Here is a 19,533-nt window from a genome sequence, read left to right on the forward strand (position 1 = left end):
GGCTCTTAGTGCACTATTATTATTGTTATTCTTTACAGATGTGTATATTGTGTTAGTGCACTATTATAATTCTTTACAGATATGTGTATTGTGTTAGTAAACTATTATTATTCTTTACAGATATTTGTATTGTGTTAGTACACTATTATTATTGTTATTCTGTATAGATATGTGTATTTCCTTGCTGTGGATCCCTCCAGGACAGGCAGGCTGTGATGATGTGTGTCCATGTGCAGCAGGCAGGCAGTGTTCCCTCTCCCCCGTCCATAGAAGGAGGGGATGGAGGAGGAGGTTGGAGGCTGAGTCTGTGTATGGGAGGTGGATGCTGAGTCTCTGGTTGGGAGGTGGAGGCTGAGTCTGTAGATGGGAGGTGGAGGTTCTCTCTCCGGCTATGCTCTCACACGGATGCTTGGTGCAGGATCGGCCCCGGCTGTGCTGTGATATCGGTTGTATTGACCTGTGAAGGGTTCTTTGTATCGGCCGATCTCCCTCGGATCTTAGCTGTGGTCACCATGTGGCTCTCCCAGGACACTCCCAGCGCTCCAGCCCTGCACAGCCAGCTCGGTGCCCGGTGAGGGGGGACAATGAGCAGCGAGCAAGAGCCAGAGTGAGTAACACCTGTATGGAGGGGGCCCCATAGGACAGGGGCCCTTCATTGGATGTGTGTGGTGTCCCCATAGTACAGTGTCCCCTGGGCATGGCTGTGACATGGGCACCATGTGGGACAAAGCCTGGCATCTGTGACATTGCAGAATGGGTTTGGGCTGTCAGTGATTGGCTGATCCCTGGTTGTGGACAGGTGTGCCCATGGGTGGGGGTCATGTCATGGTGGTGTGTCCATGGGTGGGGGTCATGTCATGGTGGTGTGTCCATGGGTGGGGGTCATGTCATGGTGGTGTGTCCATGGGTGGGGGTCATGTCATGGTGGTGTGCCCATGGGTGGGGGTCATGTCATGGTGGTGTGCCCATGGGTGGGGGGTCATGTCATGGTGGTGTGCCCATGGGTGGGGGTCATGTCATGGTGGTGTGCCCATGGGTGGGGGTCATGTCATGGTGGTGTGCCCATGGGTGGGGGTCATGTCATGGTGGTGTGCCCATGGGTGGGGGTCATGTCATGGTGGTGTGTCCATGGGTGGGGGTCATGTCATGGTGGTGTGCCCATGGGTGGGGGTCATGTCATGGTGGTGTGCCCATGGGTGGGGGTCATGTCATGGTGGTGTGCCCATGGGTGGGGGTCATGTCATGGTGGTGTGCCCATGGGTGGGGGTCATGTCATGGTGGTGTGCCCATGGGTGGGGGTCATGTCATGGTGGTGTGCCCATGGGTGGGGGTCATGTCATGGTGGTGTGCCCATGGGTGGGGGTCATGTCATGGTGGTGTGCCCCCTACTCTAGGCTTGGTGCTGGCATGGTGGTGGTCCTGCCTGGCAGATGATTGGTGACACCTCTGGAGGGCTTGTATTTGGGGTTTACACTTTACAAAATGATTCATAAGAGATTCTCACCCCCCCCCCTTCTCCCAATGGACTGTCAGATCCTGTAGGCGGGGGTGGGTGAATCACCACACATTCTACCATGTTGGCAGGAATCAGATGGTACACCACTGGCTAGGATTTCTACAAGCCATCACGTTCTGGGTGTAGGTGATGGCATGTGTACCCTTAGTGCCAACATATTGTCAAACAAAATTAAAAACACAGAGGTGGGGTACAGCACACTGACCATACAATTCGATCGAACAATCTCCTCCAGATCTACCAAGAACTATGTAGTGCAAGGGCCCTCCTGATTGGATACAGATTGATCAGATAGTTTAGGTAGATCCTCATATTACACAGTTATAGTAAGAAGATTGTACAAAGATTGCATGGTCAGATTATGTAATATGTATGCTGAGTTTAGGGTCGCCATACGCAATACAACCACACCGCACAATCTTTGTACAATCAACTTTAGATTTACTAAAGCCATGTAGTTTGAGGACCTACATAATCTACCCAATCAGTTTGTATCCAACCATGCCAGTCCTTCCATTTCATAGCTGTTTGCTTTCTAAAGAAGATTGTTTTGTTGGTGTGGTAGGCCTTAAAGCAGGTTGTACAATCAGATTGTATAGTGTATGGCCAGCTTCAATCTTATTAATGTGGTGGAAGGAGGATCCATAGGATGAATACAGAATAGATTCAGATTCCTAAAGACCAACATTGTTTTCTAGGCCTGAAATTGACGGATTGTATCACATGCCCTTTGGGGACGTCACACACGGTGCAATGATTGGGCTGATGGCTCTATAAAGGTTCATATTGTTGAGAGTTTTGGGGGTTTTTATGGCTCTTGGGGAAAGCTTCAGTGACACTACATAGCCAACATCAGTCTATAAGTCCTTTCCAGGACTGTGCCTATAGGGATCTGCCCTAATAAATAGGAGGCCCTTCCATGTTCCTGGTGGTCATGTATGTGCAGAGGTTGATATGAAGTTCTCGGTGGTGACTCATCCGGTCATACCACATTGCATGTCGGTCCTTCCCTCCGGTGACATGTAGAACACAGAAGTGATAAGCCTGCCTTGAGGAACCATTTATCAAAAGCTTGTCTCATTCCTATCTGCAGATTAAAAAGTGATAGAAATAAATATTGCAGCGATTTTATCCTATATGTAATGGAAGGCGTAAAAGTGTGCGTCGAATGTGATCCATTGACAAACATGTATGTGGGCACCAATGGCTTAGCTGTGGCTTTATAAATGTTGTGGAATGTATTGGGCTACAGGCAATTAAAAAAATTGCACCGACTATTTCTACTGTCCACAATTACCTGCCGTTCTTCAACTACAGCTTACAGTAGCTATGTAGAGGTCCAAGTTGTGTGCAAGGAATCCATTTAATACCTAGAAAAGGGAAGGATCGAAATCCTTCCATGTTTTCATTTATTTGCTGTTTTGGGTAGAACATTGTGTTTCTTTATTGTTCTGATTTGTAAACAGTATTCTATATAATATTATTTGTTTTTATGTTATGTTGTAGTTTTTTGTTGAAATGTGTTCTGTATGTTTGGTTTTTTTTTTTTGTTTGTTTTTTATTTTGTACTTTATGTTGTGTTTTGTGTTAAAATGTTTTCTGTATGTGTGTGTTTTACTGTACATAGTCATTTCTGTTGAGCCGTGTTTTGTATACTGCTTATTTTTCTTATTTTATATTATGATTTGTTTTAAAATGTATTCTGTATGTGTGTGTGTATATATGTATATATACATATATATATATTTATATAAGTCTATCTATCTATCTATCTATCTATCTATCTATCTATCTATCTATCTATCTATCTATCTATCTATCTATCTATCTATCTATCTATCTATCTATCTATCTATCTATATAAGCACTGTGTAAACTGTCGGCGCTATATAAATCCTATATAATAATAATAATATATATCTACAGTTAGATAGATCTATATATATATATATGTGTGTGTGTGTGTGTGTGTATATATATATATATATATATATATATATATATATATATATATATATATAAAACTCACATATAGGATACACTTCAACATATATATATATATATATATATATATATATATATATATAAATATATATATTGTACAGTAGCTTTATTTTATATGGTGGTTTGTGTTTAAATATATTTTGTATGCTGGTTATTTTTTTTTTAGATTGTGATTTGTGTTGAAATGTATCCTGTATGTGTGTTTGTGTGTGTGTGTATATGTATATATATATATATATATATATATATATATATATATTACAGTAACTTTATTTATATAGTGCTTTGTGTTGAACTGTATACTGGTTGTTTTTATTATGATTTGCAATGTTCTGTATGTGTGTGTGTGTTTTTTTTATCTGATGATTTGTGTTCAAATGTATTTTGTATATTTTTTATATTGGTTTTATATTATTTTAGTTTAAATGTACTTTTGTATTATTCCATTTCGTTACATGGTGTTTTTATGTTGCTGTTGTTGAGTCAGACAGTCTTAATGTGCTGTAGATAATGGATTTGTGCTGGAAATGTCTGTTTGGCTTTTCCCTTGCCATGCCTGGCTGTAGACATGAAGCCTTGTATCTCATGTAACCGGTCTTGGTGTTTCTCTTTTGTTGGATGGTTGTGTGTTGAGAGCCCGGTGTGCCTTTTGCTGTGTAGTATGTGGGTGCTGAGCTGTGCCCCGTAGTGTTAGTCAGGGCTGTTTGTTCTCGGTGTGTTCAGCTCTTTAAGCCGCCATGTTGTGCTGCTGTTTTTGTGAATTGCCCTCATTTGCATAGCAGGATCCCATTCATAAAACCCTGGCAGGCAATATTACCTTTTACGTGCTGTGACATTGTGAATGGGGGCAACGTCGGGGAATTATGAATAAATTGGGGATAAGGAGGCTGCGGTGACAAGGAAGGAGGGGGGGGGGGGATTGTGAAGACTGAATAGAGGTGGGATGGGCTATTCTACTATACAGAGACTTGTGCACTATGGCACACAATTGTTGCTGCTCACTAACAGCGCCCTTTGCACTGGACGCACACGGTGCTCACAATGTGAAATGTGACCATATTGCAGTGTGTGAATGGCATGTTTCCTTTCTGTGTCAGTTTTTCCTTCCGTGTCTTTGCTCCAAATATTGCATTCTCTCCCAGTCTTCCTTTCCTTGTCCCCCCCCCCCCCCTCCTCCTCCTCCTCATTCCTGGCCTCTCCCTCCCGCTCTTGTTGACACAGCTATGTGGGAAATATCAGAGCAGGGAGGCTCGGGTGTCATGTGACCTCCCTATTCCATTCATAAAATACCTGTGTCCATTCACTCCGTCACATCACATAGACACCTGCATAGGGGCACCCATGGCTGCAGCAAAGAGGGGGGCTTCTTACAGACTAGAGACCCATAGGTGCCAATGTTCTCACCCTTGGGCACAGGAGCTGCTTTACACTTTTATTAATGAGGACAGATGCCACTGTTCACATGCCGGGGATGAAGGTGCGCTCCACAAATAGAAGTGTGCATTGTCACAGAGACGTGTTAATCCGCAGAGGGGCTGCTTGTGTTGACACTGGGTGAGCTAAATGACAGGTGACAAAACAGGGAGCAGGTATTCGATCCGCTGGGAGAATCCTGATAATGAACGCTTGTTTTCAAATTTTGAATGGTGGACATACACCCTTCAATAAATGATCAATTCCTTTTCCAGCCGATCTCTTCCAATAGGAATAATCAATCTTTAGTCAACAACCCATTTCATCGATATGTCCCACACAGGGAAGTGGATTTTGATCGATAGTTAAGATACAATTGTGATTTACGGAAGTTATCGATCGCATCTCATGTTTCCACGATGTCATCTCATAATCATCTCATATTCTGATCAATCAAATTACGATTGTATTCATGACCAGTCAATCAATTATTTTCTGCTCTGGCTGATCGACTCAGCTTTGGTGTATCTGATGTAAATCGAGTCTAAATTGATCAGAAGGGAAGTTATGGCTGTTTTATTCCGACATGGCTTTTATAAACGTTCCCAATGCATTATGGTGGCCATACACATGGATCAGATTTGATCGATTTGTTTGAATCACACATCAATCTGATCAATGTGTATAGGCCACCATTAGCAGTATGGGTCCTTTCAGATGGGCGTTGTGCCCGGCGGACTTCCGTTTTGCTCAGCGGGGATCGATCCGCCAATCCCCGCTGAGTAGGCAGATGACAGGTCTGTCCACGCTTACTTTGCAGAGATGGAGCTGTCAGATCTCCGCTCTCCTCTATGGGAGATCAGATGAAAACGGATCGCCTTTCCAATCCGATCCCCCACCCCAGACGGATGGAAAATAGGGTTTCCATCAGTCCGGATTTCACGGACAGGATCGGATCGGATAGCAGCGGGTGTCAGCCGAGGTGTCTCCGCTGACATCCACTGCCCCGTAGAGGTTCATGGAGCATCCAATCAGGACCGTCTGTAAAACTGACAGGCGGATCGGATCGGAAAGCCCGTGTGAAAGGGGCCTTATAAAAGCTGTTTCACTTATGTCTGATTAGCCTCTCAACCTCTGGATGGCTTTACCCCCCTTCTGGACCAGGACATTTTTTCTATTCGACACTGCGCTACTTTAACTTTTAATTGCGCAGTCATGCAACGCTGTACCCAAAAAAAAATTATATTCTTGTTTTCACACAAATAAACTTTCTTTTGGTGATATTCGATCACCACTGGCTTTTTTTTTTTTTGCAAAATAGACAAAAAAAGACATTTGGAAAAGAAAAAAACAATATGTTTTACTTTCTGCTATAAAACATGTCCAGTAAAACCTTTTTAAATTCTAAATTCTTCATAGGTTTTGGCCAAAATGTGTTCTGCTACATGCTTTTTGATAATAAAAAAAAACCCTCAACAAGTGTATACTGATTTGTTTGCATGAAAGGCCTAGCGCCTATAATCTATGGTGTGTGTATATATACTGGAATTTTAGTTTATTTTTTTTTATACTAGTAGAGGGAGGCGATCAGTGACTTATAATGGGACTGCAATAGTGCAGTAGTCAATCTGACACTAACCGATGCTGGAGGGGGGACTGACTAACTGCCACTGACATCACCAGTGACATTAAAACAGTGCTAATCCTATATGCCGTCACTGTACTAATGACACTGGCTGGGGGGGGGTTAACATCAGTGTGTGCCTAACAATGTAAAGTGTGCTGCTTTTACTAAGAGATCTCCCTGCTGCAGGGATGAGAATCACGACAGCGAGGGCACATGTCCACGCCCTAAACCCACTTTGCCTACAGCAGCAGTTTGATGGTGGGCAGGTGGCTGCTAAGTGGGTAACACGGCCATAGATATGTGCAATTTGGCCACTTGTAAACATGCTTTGCAGGGATGAGAAACTGACAGATCGCACCCTCTGTACAGAGCTCTGTGTTGTTTACCAGCACAGAGCTCTGGGCCGTAATTGCATTCAGCCGATCAGCAGGTCCAGGACATGAATTATTGGTTGGGACTTGCTGACAGGCTCCTGCTGTTTACAATCACGATGAGGGGTGGTCATGTCCATGCCCTAAACCCGCTTTGCCTGCAGCAGCAGCCTGCTTGCAGTAGATGGTGGGCGAGAGGTTGCTAAGTGGTTAAAATGGCCATAGATATGTGCAATCTGGCCGCTTGTAGACATGTATGCTCAGCTGGCATGTGTACACATTTAGAAAGGGTAGAGCGCCTGTAACATCTGGAGGGATTATCATTATTGCTACAGGTGTTTATATAGCGCTGATAATTTACGTAGCACTTTACAACACTGTACATTCACATCAGTCATTGCTCTCAAGGAGCTTACAATCTAAGGTCCCTACTACACATGCATATGTACAATGGCCAATTTAGACAGGAGCCAGTTAACCTATCAGTATGTCTAGTATGGGGGGAAACCGAAGTACACAGAGGAAACTCCGGCATGCATACAAACTCCATGCAGGTAGTGTCCTGTTTGGGTTCAAATTGAGGACCCCAGTGCTGCAAGGCAAAAATACTAACCTGCTGCCATGGTGATTGAAAATATCAGATTTATTTCATGAAGATTCCACTATTAATTGATATACAGAAAGTACACAAAGCTTTCTGCTCATAAGTGTATATTAGCATACCTGTATAGATCCAACGATAGCTGCAGATTTATTGATTATAGGCATTTATATAGCGCTGACAATATACACAGCATGTTACATATTGTGCATTCACGTCCATCTTTGCCTTTGAGCTTGCAATCTAACATCCCTATCTCACTTGCACACATACAAATACTAGACAGGATTCAATTAACCTAGCAGCATGTCTTTGGAGTGTGGGAGGGAACCCACGCATGCACAGGGAGAACATGGAAACTCCATGCAGGTAGTACACTGGTTGGGACTTGAATTAACCACTTAAACCCCGGAAGATTTTACCCCCTTCCTGACCAGGGGGTTTTTTGCGATTTTTTACTGCGTGATGTAACGGACAATTGCGCGGTCGTGCGACGCTGTACCTAAACGAATTTGACGCCCTTTTTTTTCCCACAAACAGAGCTTTCTTTTGGTGGTATCTGATCACCTGTGTGACTTTTTGATCATGCGCTATAAACAAAAAAAGAGGGTCAATTTTGCAAAAATAACAATATTTTTCACATTTTTTATATGAAATTCCAAAAAAAAAAAAGTAAAAATCAACATTTTTTAAACATTTTCAGCCAATTTGTTTTATGCTACATATGTTTGGTAAAAAAAAAAATCGCAAAAAGCGTATTTTGATTGGTTTGCGCAAAAGTTATCGCGTTTACTAACAAAGGGAAAGATTTTTGTCATTTTTGTTGTTTTTTTTTTTAACGCGTAATGGCGGCGATCTGCGATTTTTTTTTTGTGGTACTGCAACATTGCGGCGGACAGATCAGACCCTTGACTGACATTTTTGACACTTTTGGGGTTACCAGTGACATTACTACAGTAATCAGTGCTATACATATGCACTGTTACTGTAAAAATGACACTGGCAGGGAAGGGGTTAACTTACCCTGCTTCTCCCTGATCGAACGTTTTGTGGCACACACTGGAAAGTGTAGTAGTGCAGCAGTGATTGGATGATTTCACACTTAGTCAAGTCCTTTTTTTAAAGATTTTTTTTATTTTTTCAAGACAGGAACAAGACAGAATGCAGAGTACATATCATATCTGTGAATGCATATGAAAGCAGATTATATGTATCAGTTGTTTTCTTGGTTCAGTGAGACAGACATTAACCCAGGTATGCATCATTATTGCATTTTGTGACCCATAGGACCAAAGTTAAAAAGAAAACATAGGGAGGAGAATCAATAGAAAGAAATAAAAGCCATAGAGGGAAAGCGGGGACAATGGGATACAGGGAGGAAGGTGTTACCCGTGGCCTCCTTCCCAGGAAACAACTCTACAATGTGATTATCTCTTCAAAGGCCTCCAGTTTATCTTTTGCTATGATAATCAGTTTCCCATTGACCTTGGTCCATGTTGATGTTTGTTTAACCTGCACAAGAGCTATGCTTCCAAACCATCTCCTTTCCCCAAAAGCAGTTGGCTTAAGCCCCGTACACACGCGTCGATAATTGGCCATGAATTTTCGGCCAACGTCCGATCGGCCGATTTTCGGCTTGTTAGTATGATGCTTCCGACAACCGACTCCGACTTTTCGGCCGAAAAAAATCTGGTGTGCAGGCTATAAAATTTTTGTTGGCCGTCAACACAACGGCCGATTTTTCGTCAGTCAGTACAGATTTCGGCAGACAAAAATCTGGTGAGCAAGACTGGGCATGCTCAGAGAAGAAAAAGCACACGGAAAGTAAACCAACACATGACATCACTTCAGAAGTAGATTTTTGTTGGCCGAGAAAATTCGTGTGCAGTCTAGGCACATTCCAACCAACAAAACACCACTCTGGACAAAAGTCGGACGATCGGTCGGCCGATAATCGTTGCGTGTGTACGAGGCATTAGAGTCTACCATTGACAAGAAATGGTCACCCAATTTTAAGCCTGAAATTGCTAGCAGAGACCTAACGGTGCACTTCATTGGAGAATATTTATGCACCATTAATGATAAATGTGAACTTATCTGCATAGGCATGTGTGATATACTGATGCACAAAATGTTTAACACTGGATATTATAAAAAGGGTATATCATCTAAAAAAAAGTAGAGGAGCACTTGTGTGTATGAAAACAAGGAAGTGTATTAAAAAGTTGGGAATATGTTGAAAAAATCGGACGCAGTTTTTGCAGTAATTTTCCAGCATGTGGACAACTTATATATACCACATGGTAAAATATGTTTAGACAAAACACTATTTTTGAAGACAGAAGGTTGTACATGCTGGAGCACAGTATAAGATATTTTGGTAGTCATAGAACGGTGACCATTTACTGGAAAGAAACCATTGATGCATAATAGATCTGAAAAGCTGAAAGAGTTTGACCAACTTTCTATGCTTTTTCTGCGGATTGGGGGACAGTTAAACCTGCATTGGGTTTTCCTGCCTAATGGAAATTATGGAGAGATGGCCAACCAAGCACTGGGCATGTGTACATTGATGTATTTTAACATGAGGATCTCCATAGGGTTTAATCATTCAGATCTCTTATTGATTCATTATTGAGACACTGGTGCTTGTGCCGTGGAAATCGGGGACACGTTTGCTAGCTGAACTGGCTATGGTGACTCTGGCACAGATGTAGTGGTGATCAGGAACAAGGTTTCTGGTTTAAACTGGTCTGGTGACACTGGAACTGGTGTAGTGGTGATCAAGAACATTGTTTCTGGCTTAAACTGGTCTGGTGACACTGGAACTGGTATAGTGGTGATCAAGAACATTGTTTCTGGCTTAAACTGGTCTGGTGACACTGAAACTGGTGTAGTGGTGATCAAGAACATTGTTTCTGGCCTAAACTGGTCTGGTTACACTAGAACTGGTGTAGTGGTGATCAAGAACATTGCTTCTGGCTTACACTGGTCTGGGGACACTGGAACTGGTGTAGTGGTGATCAAGAACATTGCTTCTGGCTTACACTGGTCTGGGGACACTGGAACTGATATAGTGGTGATCAAGAACATTGCTTCTGGCTTACACTGGTCTGGGGACACTGGAACTGATGTAGTGGTGATCAAGAACATTGCTTCTGGCTTACACTGGTCTGGTGACACTGGAACTGGTGTAGTGGCGATCAAGAACATTGTTTCTGGCCTAAACTGGTCTGGTGACACTGGAACTGGTGTAGTGGTGATCAAGAACATTGTTGCTGGCTTACATTGGTCTGGTGACACTGGGACTGGTGTGGCGATAATCAATAAACCTGTTGCTGGCTTACATTACATTGGTCTGATGTCGTAGCGATCACCATGGCCAACGTTTTAGCTATTCATCTGTTTTGTTTTGTGAAAACACTAAAATTTAAAATGAGAAATACACCATTTTCTTTACTTACCTTACCGGCTGAAATTTGCTCAGTGGGGGACCCTGTCAGCCATCTCCCACTCGACATCCCTTGACCGAATCAAACTAATCAGATGCAGTCGATGTTTAGACATTTTTAAAGCCAACGTGGTCGGCTATCAGAAAACAATAGCCATGGCGCTAGATTCATCCATCTGTGCTGTATAGCATAGATAAAAAATTGGTTCCTCCATATAACAGAGTACGGTCAACTTAAATTGTGTTTTTTTTTTTACATATACATATATATATATAATTGGGCAGTTTATAAGAGGGGAACAGTTCTGCTGAATAGTGAAATTGTGTAACATTGATTCCATAATCATCCAGCAATTTGTCATTTGAGTGCAGATAAGTTGGCTCAGGTGGCAGCTGTTTTAGCGGTGGTGAAACACCTGTGCCATGGCTGGGTGCTCAGTTTGATCATCAACAATATAATGGTAAAAGGCAAAAAAGGGACAATTTTCTCATCAGTGTAAATATCAGTGCTAATGAATTCCATCAAGCTAAAGATGACCATACAATAGTAGAATTTAGTTTGAAATTTTTCATTTTAGGAACATTCATTTGATTTTCTAATCATTACTGGGCTCTGGTTGACATTTTCTTTCAATTGCAATGATGAGAAAATTCAAAGGAGCAAAATAGAAAACTTCGTAAACAGACGATTTTCTAGGAGCGCATGTGGTTTTCGTTTAAATTCTACCAGGAGTTGGGCTTTAAAGCAGGACTAACCTTAACTAAAGAAAAACGGCGAACAGCCAGCTCTTTATTGCACAGGAGACATACTGGGGTTGATTTACTAAAACTGGAGAGTGTAAAATCAGGTGTAGCTGTGCATGGTAGCCAATCAGCTGCTAACTTCAGCTTGTCTGATTAAAGCGGAGTTTCACTCAAAAGTGGAACTTCCGCTTATCTGTCTCCGTCCCCCCCCCCCCCCCCCCGGTGCCACATTCGGCACCTTTCAGGGGGGAGGGGGGAGCGGGTACCTGTTTTTGACAGGTACCCTTGTCCCCACTTCGGAGGTACATCAGAGGTTCGGCCCCCTACTCCTCCCTCTGCTTCCTGGCCAATTACCGAGCACAGCGAGATTGCGCCTTACGGCTTCACGGCCAGGTTCCCTTACCGGCAATGGCGGCGGCAGCACCCGACAGCCAATAAAAACGTTGGCTGCGGTGCCAACATCACTGGACTCCAGGACAGGTAAGTGTCCTAATATTAAAGGTCAGCAGCTACAGTATGTGTTGCTGCTGACTTTTAGTGTTTGAAGGGGGGGGCGTAACTCCGCTTTACACTTTGACAAAAAACATGGAAGCTGATTGGTTTCCATGCACAGCTGCACCAGATTTTGCACACTCCAGTTTTAGTAAATCAACCCCACTATGTCTTTTCTGCAAACCCTTACCTGCCCGCTTGCAGTCTTGTATTGAATGTACAGATGCATTCCCGTCACACTCTGGCCATGCTGGAATTACTGACTCCCGTACGCATGGGCAGGATGATATCTTTACAACTGGCCAATCAAAACACACACAGTAGCCGGGGGGAAAATGACAGCAGCTGCATCAGTGAAAGGTGGAGGTTTGTATTTTTGAGGGTTTAGTTCTGTTTTAAGTAATACCGACATGTCCACATATAATGAGATATCCATGAAAGTACAAGTGATTCCACTCAGTACATGTGCGCAGCTAAGCAATGCTGGGCCACATTATTAGGAACATGCCATTACAGTGTTAAAGCCATAATTGACGAAGAAGTCAGAATGCCCGACATTTTTAGGGCCCGTTCATACTATTATACTGTGTTAAAGTAGAATTCCACCCTAACATTAAAATCCCAGCATCTTAGGACATCCACAATCTAACACTAACCTATCTAGCCCCGTGAAGAAGAAATCAGTATACTTACCTTTTTTGAGGCTGATCCGACCCGACTCCACGGTGAGCTGTCAGTGGCGGCTTGGCTGTGTAGGCGGTTGCACATGACACAGCCGACAACGGAAGCCCCATAGTAACTCTATGGATGACGTCACTTCCCATTCTTTTCACAGCTGTTGTCGGCTGTGTCCTCTGCAGAGCTTCCGCCGCTGGAGACCGAATCGGATCGGCTTCAAAAAAGGTAAGTATACTGATTTCTTCTTCTTTACAGGGCTAGATAGGTTAGTGTTAGATTGTGGATGTCTGTAGATGCAGGGATTCTAGTGTTAGAGTGGACTTACACTTTAACCACTTGCCGACCACTGCCCGACTATATACGGCGGCGGTCAGCCCCTCCCAGGCAAAGTGACGTATGGGTACGTCACTAGCCTGGGAGCTAATAGGGGGCGAGCGCGCGCCCTGGAGGCGCGCTCCCGCCCCCGCTCGTTCACTAGGAAGCCCGTGCGTGTGACCGGCGGACCTGATGTCCGTCGGTCATTCGCGATCGTCTGGTGGAGAGGAAGAAAGGCAGGCGGTTAATGTAAACAAAGTCGCCTGTCATTCTCCCCTGTGTAAAAGCACAGATCATACGGTCCTGCTATGTAGGACCGTTGATCTCTGCTGTTACACACACAGCCATGTCTAATCACAGTTAGAATCACGCCCCTAGGGACACACTTAACCCCTCCCTCTCCAATAAAGTTAACCCCTTCCCTCCCAGTGTCATTTTTACAGTAACAGTGCATATGTATAGCACTGATTACTGTAGTAATGTCACTGGTACCCTCAAAAGTGCCAGTCAAGGGTCCGATCTGTCCGCCGCAATGTCGCAGTCCCGCAAAAAAAATCGCAGATCGCCGCCATTACTCGTTAAAAAAACAAACAATAAAAATGACAAAAATCTTTCCCTTAGTTAGTAAACGCAATAACTTTTGCGCAAACCAATCAAAATACGCTTTTTGCGATTTTTTTTTTTTACCAAACATATGTAGCAGAAAACAAATTGGCCTAAAATGTTAAAAAATTTCGATTTTTACATTTTTTCTGGGGGGAATTTCATATAAAAAAATGTGAAAAATATTGTTATTTTTGCAAAATTGTCGCTCTTTTTTTGTTTATAGCGCATGATCAAAAAATTGCACAGGTGATCAAATACCACCAAAAGAAAGCTCTGTTGGTGGGAAAAAAAGGACGTCAAATTCATTTGGGCACAGCGTCGCACAACCGCGCAATTGTCAGTTAAGGTTACGCAGAGCCGAATGGTAAAATAGGCCCTGGTCAGGAAGGGGGTAAAATCTTCCGGGGCTTAAGTGGTTAAGGTTGAAGTCGCTGTCTAATGCCTCGTACACACGCATTGATAGTTGGCCGTGAATTTTCGGCCAACGTCCGACCGGCCGATTTTCGGCTTGTTAGTATGATGCTTTTGACAACCGACTGCGACTTTTCGGCCGAACAAAATCTGGTGTGCAGGCTATGAAATTTTTGTTGGCCGTCAACAGAACGGCCGATTTTCTGTCAGTCAGTACAGATTTCGGCAGACAAAAATCTGATGAGCAAGACTGGGCATGCTCAGAGAAGAAAAAACACACGGAAAGTAAACCAGCACATGACATCACTTCTGAAGTTGGTTGTTGTTGGCCGAGAAAATTCATGTGCAGTCTAGAGCACATTTCAACCAACACAACAACACTGGACAAAAGACGGCCGATCGGTCGGCCGATAATCGTTGCGTGTGTACAAGGCTTAACTCACCAAAAAAGGTGCATTTTTTGGCGGCCCACCACAGCACACATCTGCCAGCAAGGTGCATTGGGGGGCCATTCAGAATGAACATCACAGAATCATGGTAACAGGTATACAGTGAATTAATGTGTATGGGCCCTTAAAATGATCCAGCAAATGAAATGTGTGATGTGTGCAGGGCCCAGGGAGATGGGGATTGTGTAGGAGGCAGAAACTCTCAGGTTGCTATGTGAGGGATTTCAAGCAAGGATCAAGCCTTCGCTCAAAGTGGAAAATAGCTTTAAGACATGTCTGCCTATTATTTGTTGATCGGGGCCTGAACTGAAGTCTGTGAGAGATGTCATTTCCTGTTTTTCTTTCCCATGAGGTTGTTGGTTGCATGATTTCCAGCCTTAGGAAGTGCTGAGGGCTGCCTTTTAAAGGAGTCTTGGTGATGGGGAGAGAGAGAGAGGAGGCAGTGAGTGTTTGCAATGAGTCACTCTCAGCCTGTGATCCAGTTCCTGAAAACATAGCAGCTGCTGTGAGCGCCGAGCACAGCCTAACTGCACATGTGTGGGTGGATGGATGTTCTCCCCCATCTGATTACTTGCTCATGTGTTTCTGCTTGTGGGTCAGCCTTTTGATTCATCTTTATTCACTTCGTTAACTCTGCCGTTCCAGGATTGGAAGTCATTGCGAAAAGATGTTCATCGTTATTTTTGGGTTGTGAACATTTGAATATTTCTTAAAGCTGGTCATACACTGATTTGGATCCCATCGGAGATGGGAGGGACCGGCCATATTTTGGTCAATGTGTGGACGGCTTCATTTGACAGAAGTCCATCCTTTGATGGACTTCTGTCAAAAGGATAAGCTGGAAAATGATTGTCGATCAGCAGCCGCTGATCTGTGTATTCTGACAGCAGCTGGTTCCACTGTCAGAGTACTATGTCCTGACGGGGGCTTCACCCAGGGCCGGTGCTAGACTATTTTGCGCCCTAGGCAAGACCAGATACTTGCGCCCCCCAATAAATTAAAAAAAATTCAAAATTTCCCTATTCTCGCAGCACACTCCATGCATTCCCCATACTCCCCCCCCTATACTTGCATCACTCGTAGTGCCCCCATCCAATGCAGAGTGACCAGTGCCCCCATCCAATGCAGAGTGACCAGTGCCCCCATCCAATGCAGAGTGACCAGTGCCCCCATCCAATGCAGAGTGACCAGTGCCCCCATTAATACAGAGTGACTAGTGCCCCATCCAATGCAGAGTGACCAGTGCCCCCATCCAACGGAGGCAGCCCAAGTGGGATCTATGGCGCCCCCCTGTTCCAGTTCACGGTGCACCGTGGACGTCTGGTCACCCTAGGGTGGCAGCCAGGCTAGTACCCCCTAAGCAGCAGTGCGCCCTAGGCGGCTGCCTAGTTCGCCTAGTTGGAGCACCGGCCCTGGCTTCACCCATCCGCCTTGTGTGGATGGAAGAATCTGCTTTTTTTTTAACAAAAAAAACCCTCTTCTATGGCCAGCTTTAGAGTTGACCTGTCAATCAGCATAGGATTCTCTATGCATTCTGACTTTTGGGTCATATTTTTAAGAGAAGTATGTTGTTTTTTGTTTTTTTCAGAATTAGTGACGATTCACATTGGTGCGATGCAAGAACCCTAAAAATCCAAATTCTAACAAACATAGGCTGGAGTATGATTACATACAGCACAACTGACCATGGCCCTCCAGCATGTGTCTGGTACATTGTACTCAGCAGCTAGTTTACTATAGGATGTTGGTTTGCTCAGCTACCCTCCCCATGTTGCCAGAAGTCCTATTGCCTCATTGCCATACAATATAACCCTTTGCATGCACATTATTGTGGTCCTTTGGCACTTTAGGGCACCTTTAAAGTGGACATTATGCTTTTTATTCTGGAGATGGCATGTTCTGGATTGTTTTGTGCTACCCACTTACAGAGGGGGGGGGGGGGGTATGCCAAAGCCTCTCTAGTGCTCCTCCAGATGAAATCTGACTCAGTTGGAAATACACCACTAAGAAACATTGTAGAGCTAACCATAGCTAGTTATTGTATTCAGGCAACCGCTTCACCCATGGCTGCTTGAACACCCAAAAAGTGATTGTATTTGATAGGATGCAGTCACTCTTAGAAGAAATAGAACACTAAAGCCTCGTACACACGCAACGATTATCAGCCGACCGATCGTCCGACTTTTGTCCAAGTGTTGTTTTGTTGGTTGGAATGTGCCTAGACTGCACACAAATTTTCTCGGCCAACAAAAATCTACTTCAGAAGTGATGTCATGTGTTGGTTTGTTTTCTTTGTGTTTTTTCTTCACTGAGCATGCCCAGACTTGCTCATTAGATTTTTCCCTGTTGAAATCTGTACTGACTGCACGAAAATCGGCCGTTGTGTTGACAGCCAACAAAAATTTTATAGCCTGCACACCAGATTTTTTTCGGCCGAAAAGTCGGAGTCGGTTGTCGGAAGCATCATACTTAGGGTCCATGTACACGGGACGCTGGAAATGGTTGTTTAGGAGCAGTTGGGTGTTTTTTCAGAAGCCCCTGAACCCATCTACATGTTATCTTATCTGTCCATGTATACATGGTCGTTTACAGTCATTTGCAGGCAGTTGCGGTCAGGGACTTTTTTTAGAACGCAATTATTTGTGTTCGAACGTGTGTTTCCCGGCATTTCAAACGCGATGACCCGCGTTTAGCGTTCGCGTTTTTCCATTTTAAAGGGGAATAATTTTTTTGACCTCTAGGAACGCTTCTAAACGCAAACGCCCGCAAACGCCGCTAAACGCGGGTACAAACGCGACCGAATGGACGTTTCAAACGTCCTAAAAATTCCAGCATTCAAAGGGACTTTTAACAATGTCCCGTGTACATGGAGCCTTACAAGCCAAAAATCGGGAGATTGGACGTTGGCCGAAAATTCCCTGCCAATTTTCGACGCGTGTGTACGGGGCATAAGCATGTGGTCCGGCTGTCTCTAGAACAGCCTTTCTCAACCTTTTCAGCACAGAGGAACCCTTGAAATAATTTTCCGGTCTCAGGGAACCCCTGATAAAAATGACTAGATTTACAACTCATGATACATTAGTGTGATAGTCAGTGGGATGAATGCTCCTTACACTTGTGGACATTGGGAAGAATGACCTTCTTCCAGATAGCTAGAAAGATCAGTGGTGTCAGGGGAACTTATCTGAGAGGCAGAAATTGCTCATTGCTGAAGGAACCCCTAGCAACCTCAGGAGGAACCTTAGAGTTAACAAAAACACAAAAAAATGGCACACCGACCTAGCGCATTATCCTCAATACAGGCTTTATTAGTTGAAACATAAAAATGGCTACTCACAAACGCAGGTGAAAATCAATCACATCAAACTCATGCACTTGAGTATCAGAAGTAGTCCATACAGATGTCCATAGTCTCATTAGGATGACGGTTGACGCGTTTCGAGGCATAAGCCTCTTCCTTTAGAGCCACTGTGGCATGATCTACTCACAGGTTTAAATACCAGTGCAAAGGCCCAAAAACCATCCATGTGGTCTGCAGAGCTCCTCCCTCTGGGGCGTGGCAGTGGTGCTGGAACTCGTCCCATATGCATCACTGCCAATCCAATCCTCTAGCAGGGTGGGTTCATCTAATCCATATAGTACCTACTTCCTTTTTCCATATACAAACCAATAATACATATAAATAAAAACAAGAGCATAAATACAACTGCAAATACAATTACAAATACAATTTTGGATGTAAATATAATACAATAGTAGATATAAATCTAGACCAAATATTCCTTGATAAGAATACAGGTGTAAAGGGATATAAACACCAGTGTCCTTTACACCTGTATTCTTATCAAGGAATATTTGGTAAATATTACCAGTAAATCTCCCTTACAATGTCATTTATTCAGAATGCAATCACTGTGCAGCTGGCATTATTTCACCCAGCTTAGTCAATATTTGGTGCTTGCGGGGTCACCCACTTCCTGAATTTTGGCTGATTCAGCAAAGTTGGCTGATATTTAAACTGTGTATGGCTGGTTTATATGAGAGATTATGTCAGCCAAGAAAACTATTGCTTAAACTAAAAAGATGGGTATACAAAATGACTACCTTTATGTAGTGCATCGCTTTTGTTTGTCTCCCCACCACCTTTAGGCTCGGTTCACACTGGTGTGATGCGGGAAACCCTGTGACCCCTGTGCGGCCTCCCACATCGCACCTGAACTGCAGGTGGTTCACACTGACACCTGCAAACCTCTGCGGGTGCAAATTTAAAGATAATGACACCCCCAGATCAGGTCGCAGTGTGAACTGTGAAACGGTTCCCACCCATGCGATCCGATTCTAGTGCGGACCAAAAACAGGATCCTGTACCATTTTGGTCTGAATGCGATGCAAATTCAACCATATAAACTGTATGGCTGACATTCGCATCGCACAGACATCGCATGTGATCTGCACAGCAATGCGGTACGAATCACATGCAATGTCTGTGTTTGCACCAGTGTGAACCCAGCCTTAAGGCCCGTACACACGAGTGGAAATTCAGCCGGGAAATTTCATCCGACGACCGATCTGCCGATTTTCGGCTTGTTAGTATGGTGCTTCCGACAACAGACTCCGACTTTTTGGCCGAAAAAATCCTGGTGTGCAGGCTATAACATTTTTGTCGACCGTCAAAACACGGCCGATTTTCATCTCATTAGTACAGATTTCGGTGGGGAAAAATCTTATGAGCAAGACTAGGCATGCTCAGAGATGAAAGAACACAAAGAAAGCAATCCAACACATGACATCACTTCTGAAGTAGAATTCTGTTGTGCGGGAAAATTTGTGTGCAGTCTAGGCACATTCCAACCAA

General features: G+C 43.8%; 1 protein-coding gene across 1 annotated transcript in view; it reads left to right on the forward strand.

Annotated features, from left to right (window-relative positions):
- The first annotated feature begins 337 nt into the window (after nt 1-337).
- SPRED1 (sprouty related EVH1 domain containing 1) overlaps nt 338-19,533 on the forward strand; it is a 129,294-nt gene continuing 110,098 nt past the window's right edge. The window contains exon 1 of the mRNA XM_082242596.1: nt 338-607. Within this exon, the coding sequence (XP_082098722.1) occupies nt 585-607 (23 nt within the window). The 5' untranslated portion in view covers nt 338-584. The remainder of the gene's footprint in view (nt 608-19,533) is intronic.

This window comes from Pelophylax lessonae (assembly GCF_965119305.1).
Source record: "Pelophylax lessonae genome assembly, chromosome: 13".
In the NCBI taxonomy this organism is placed as follows: domain Eukaryota; kingdom Metazoa; phylum Chordata; class Amphibia; order Anura; family Ranidae; genus Pelophylax; species Pelophylax lessonae.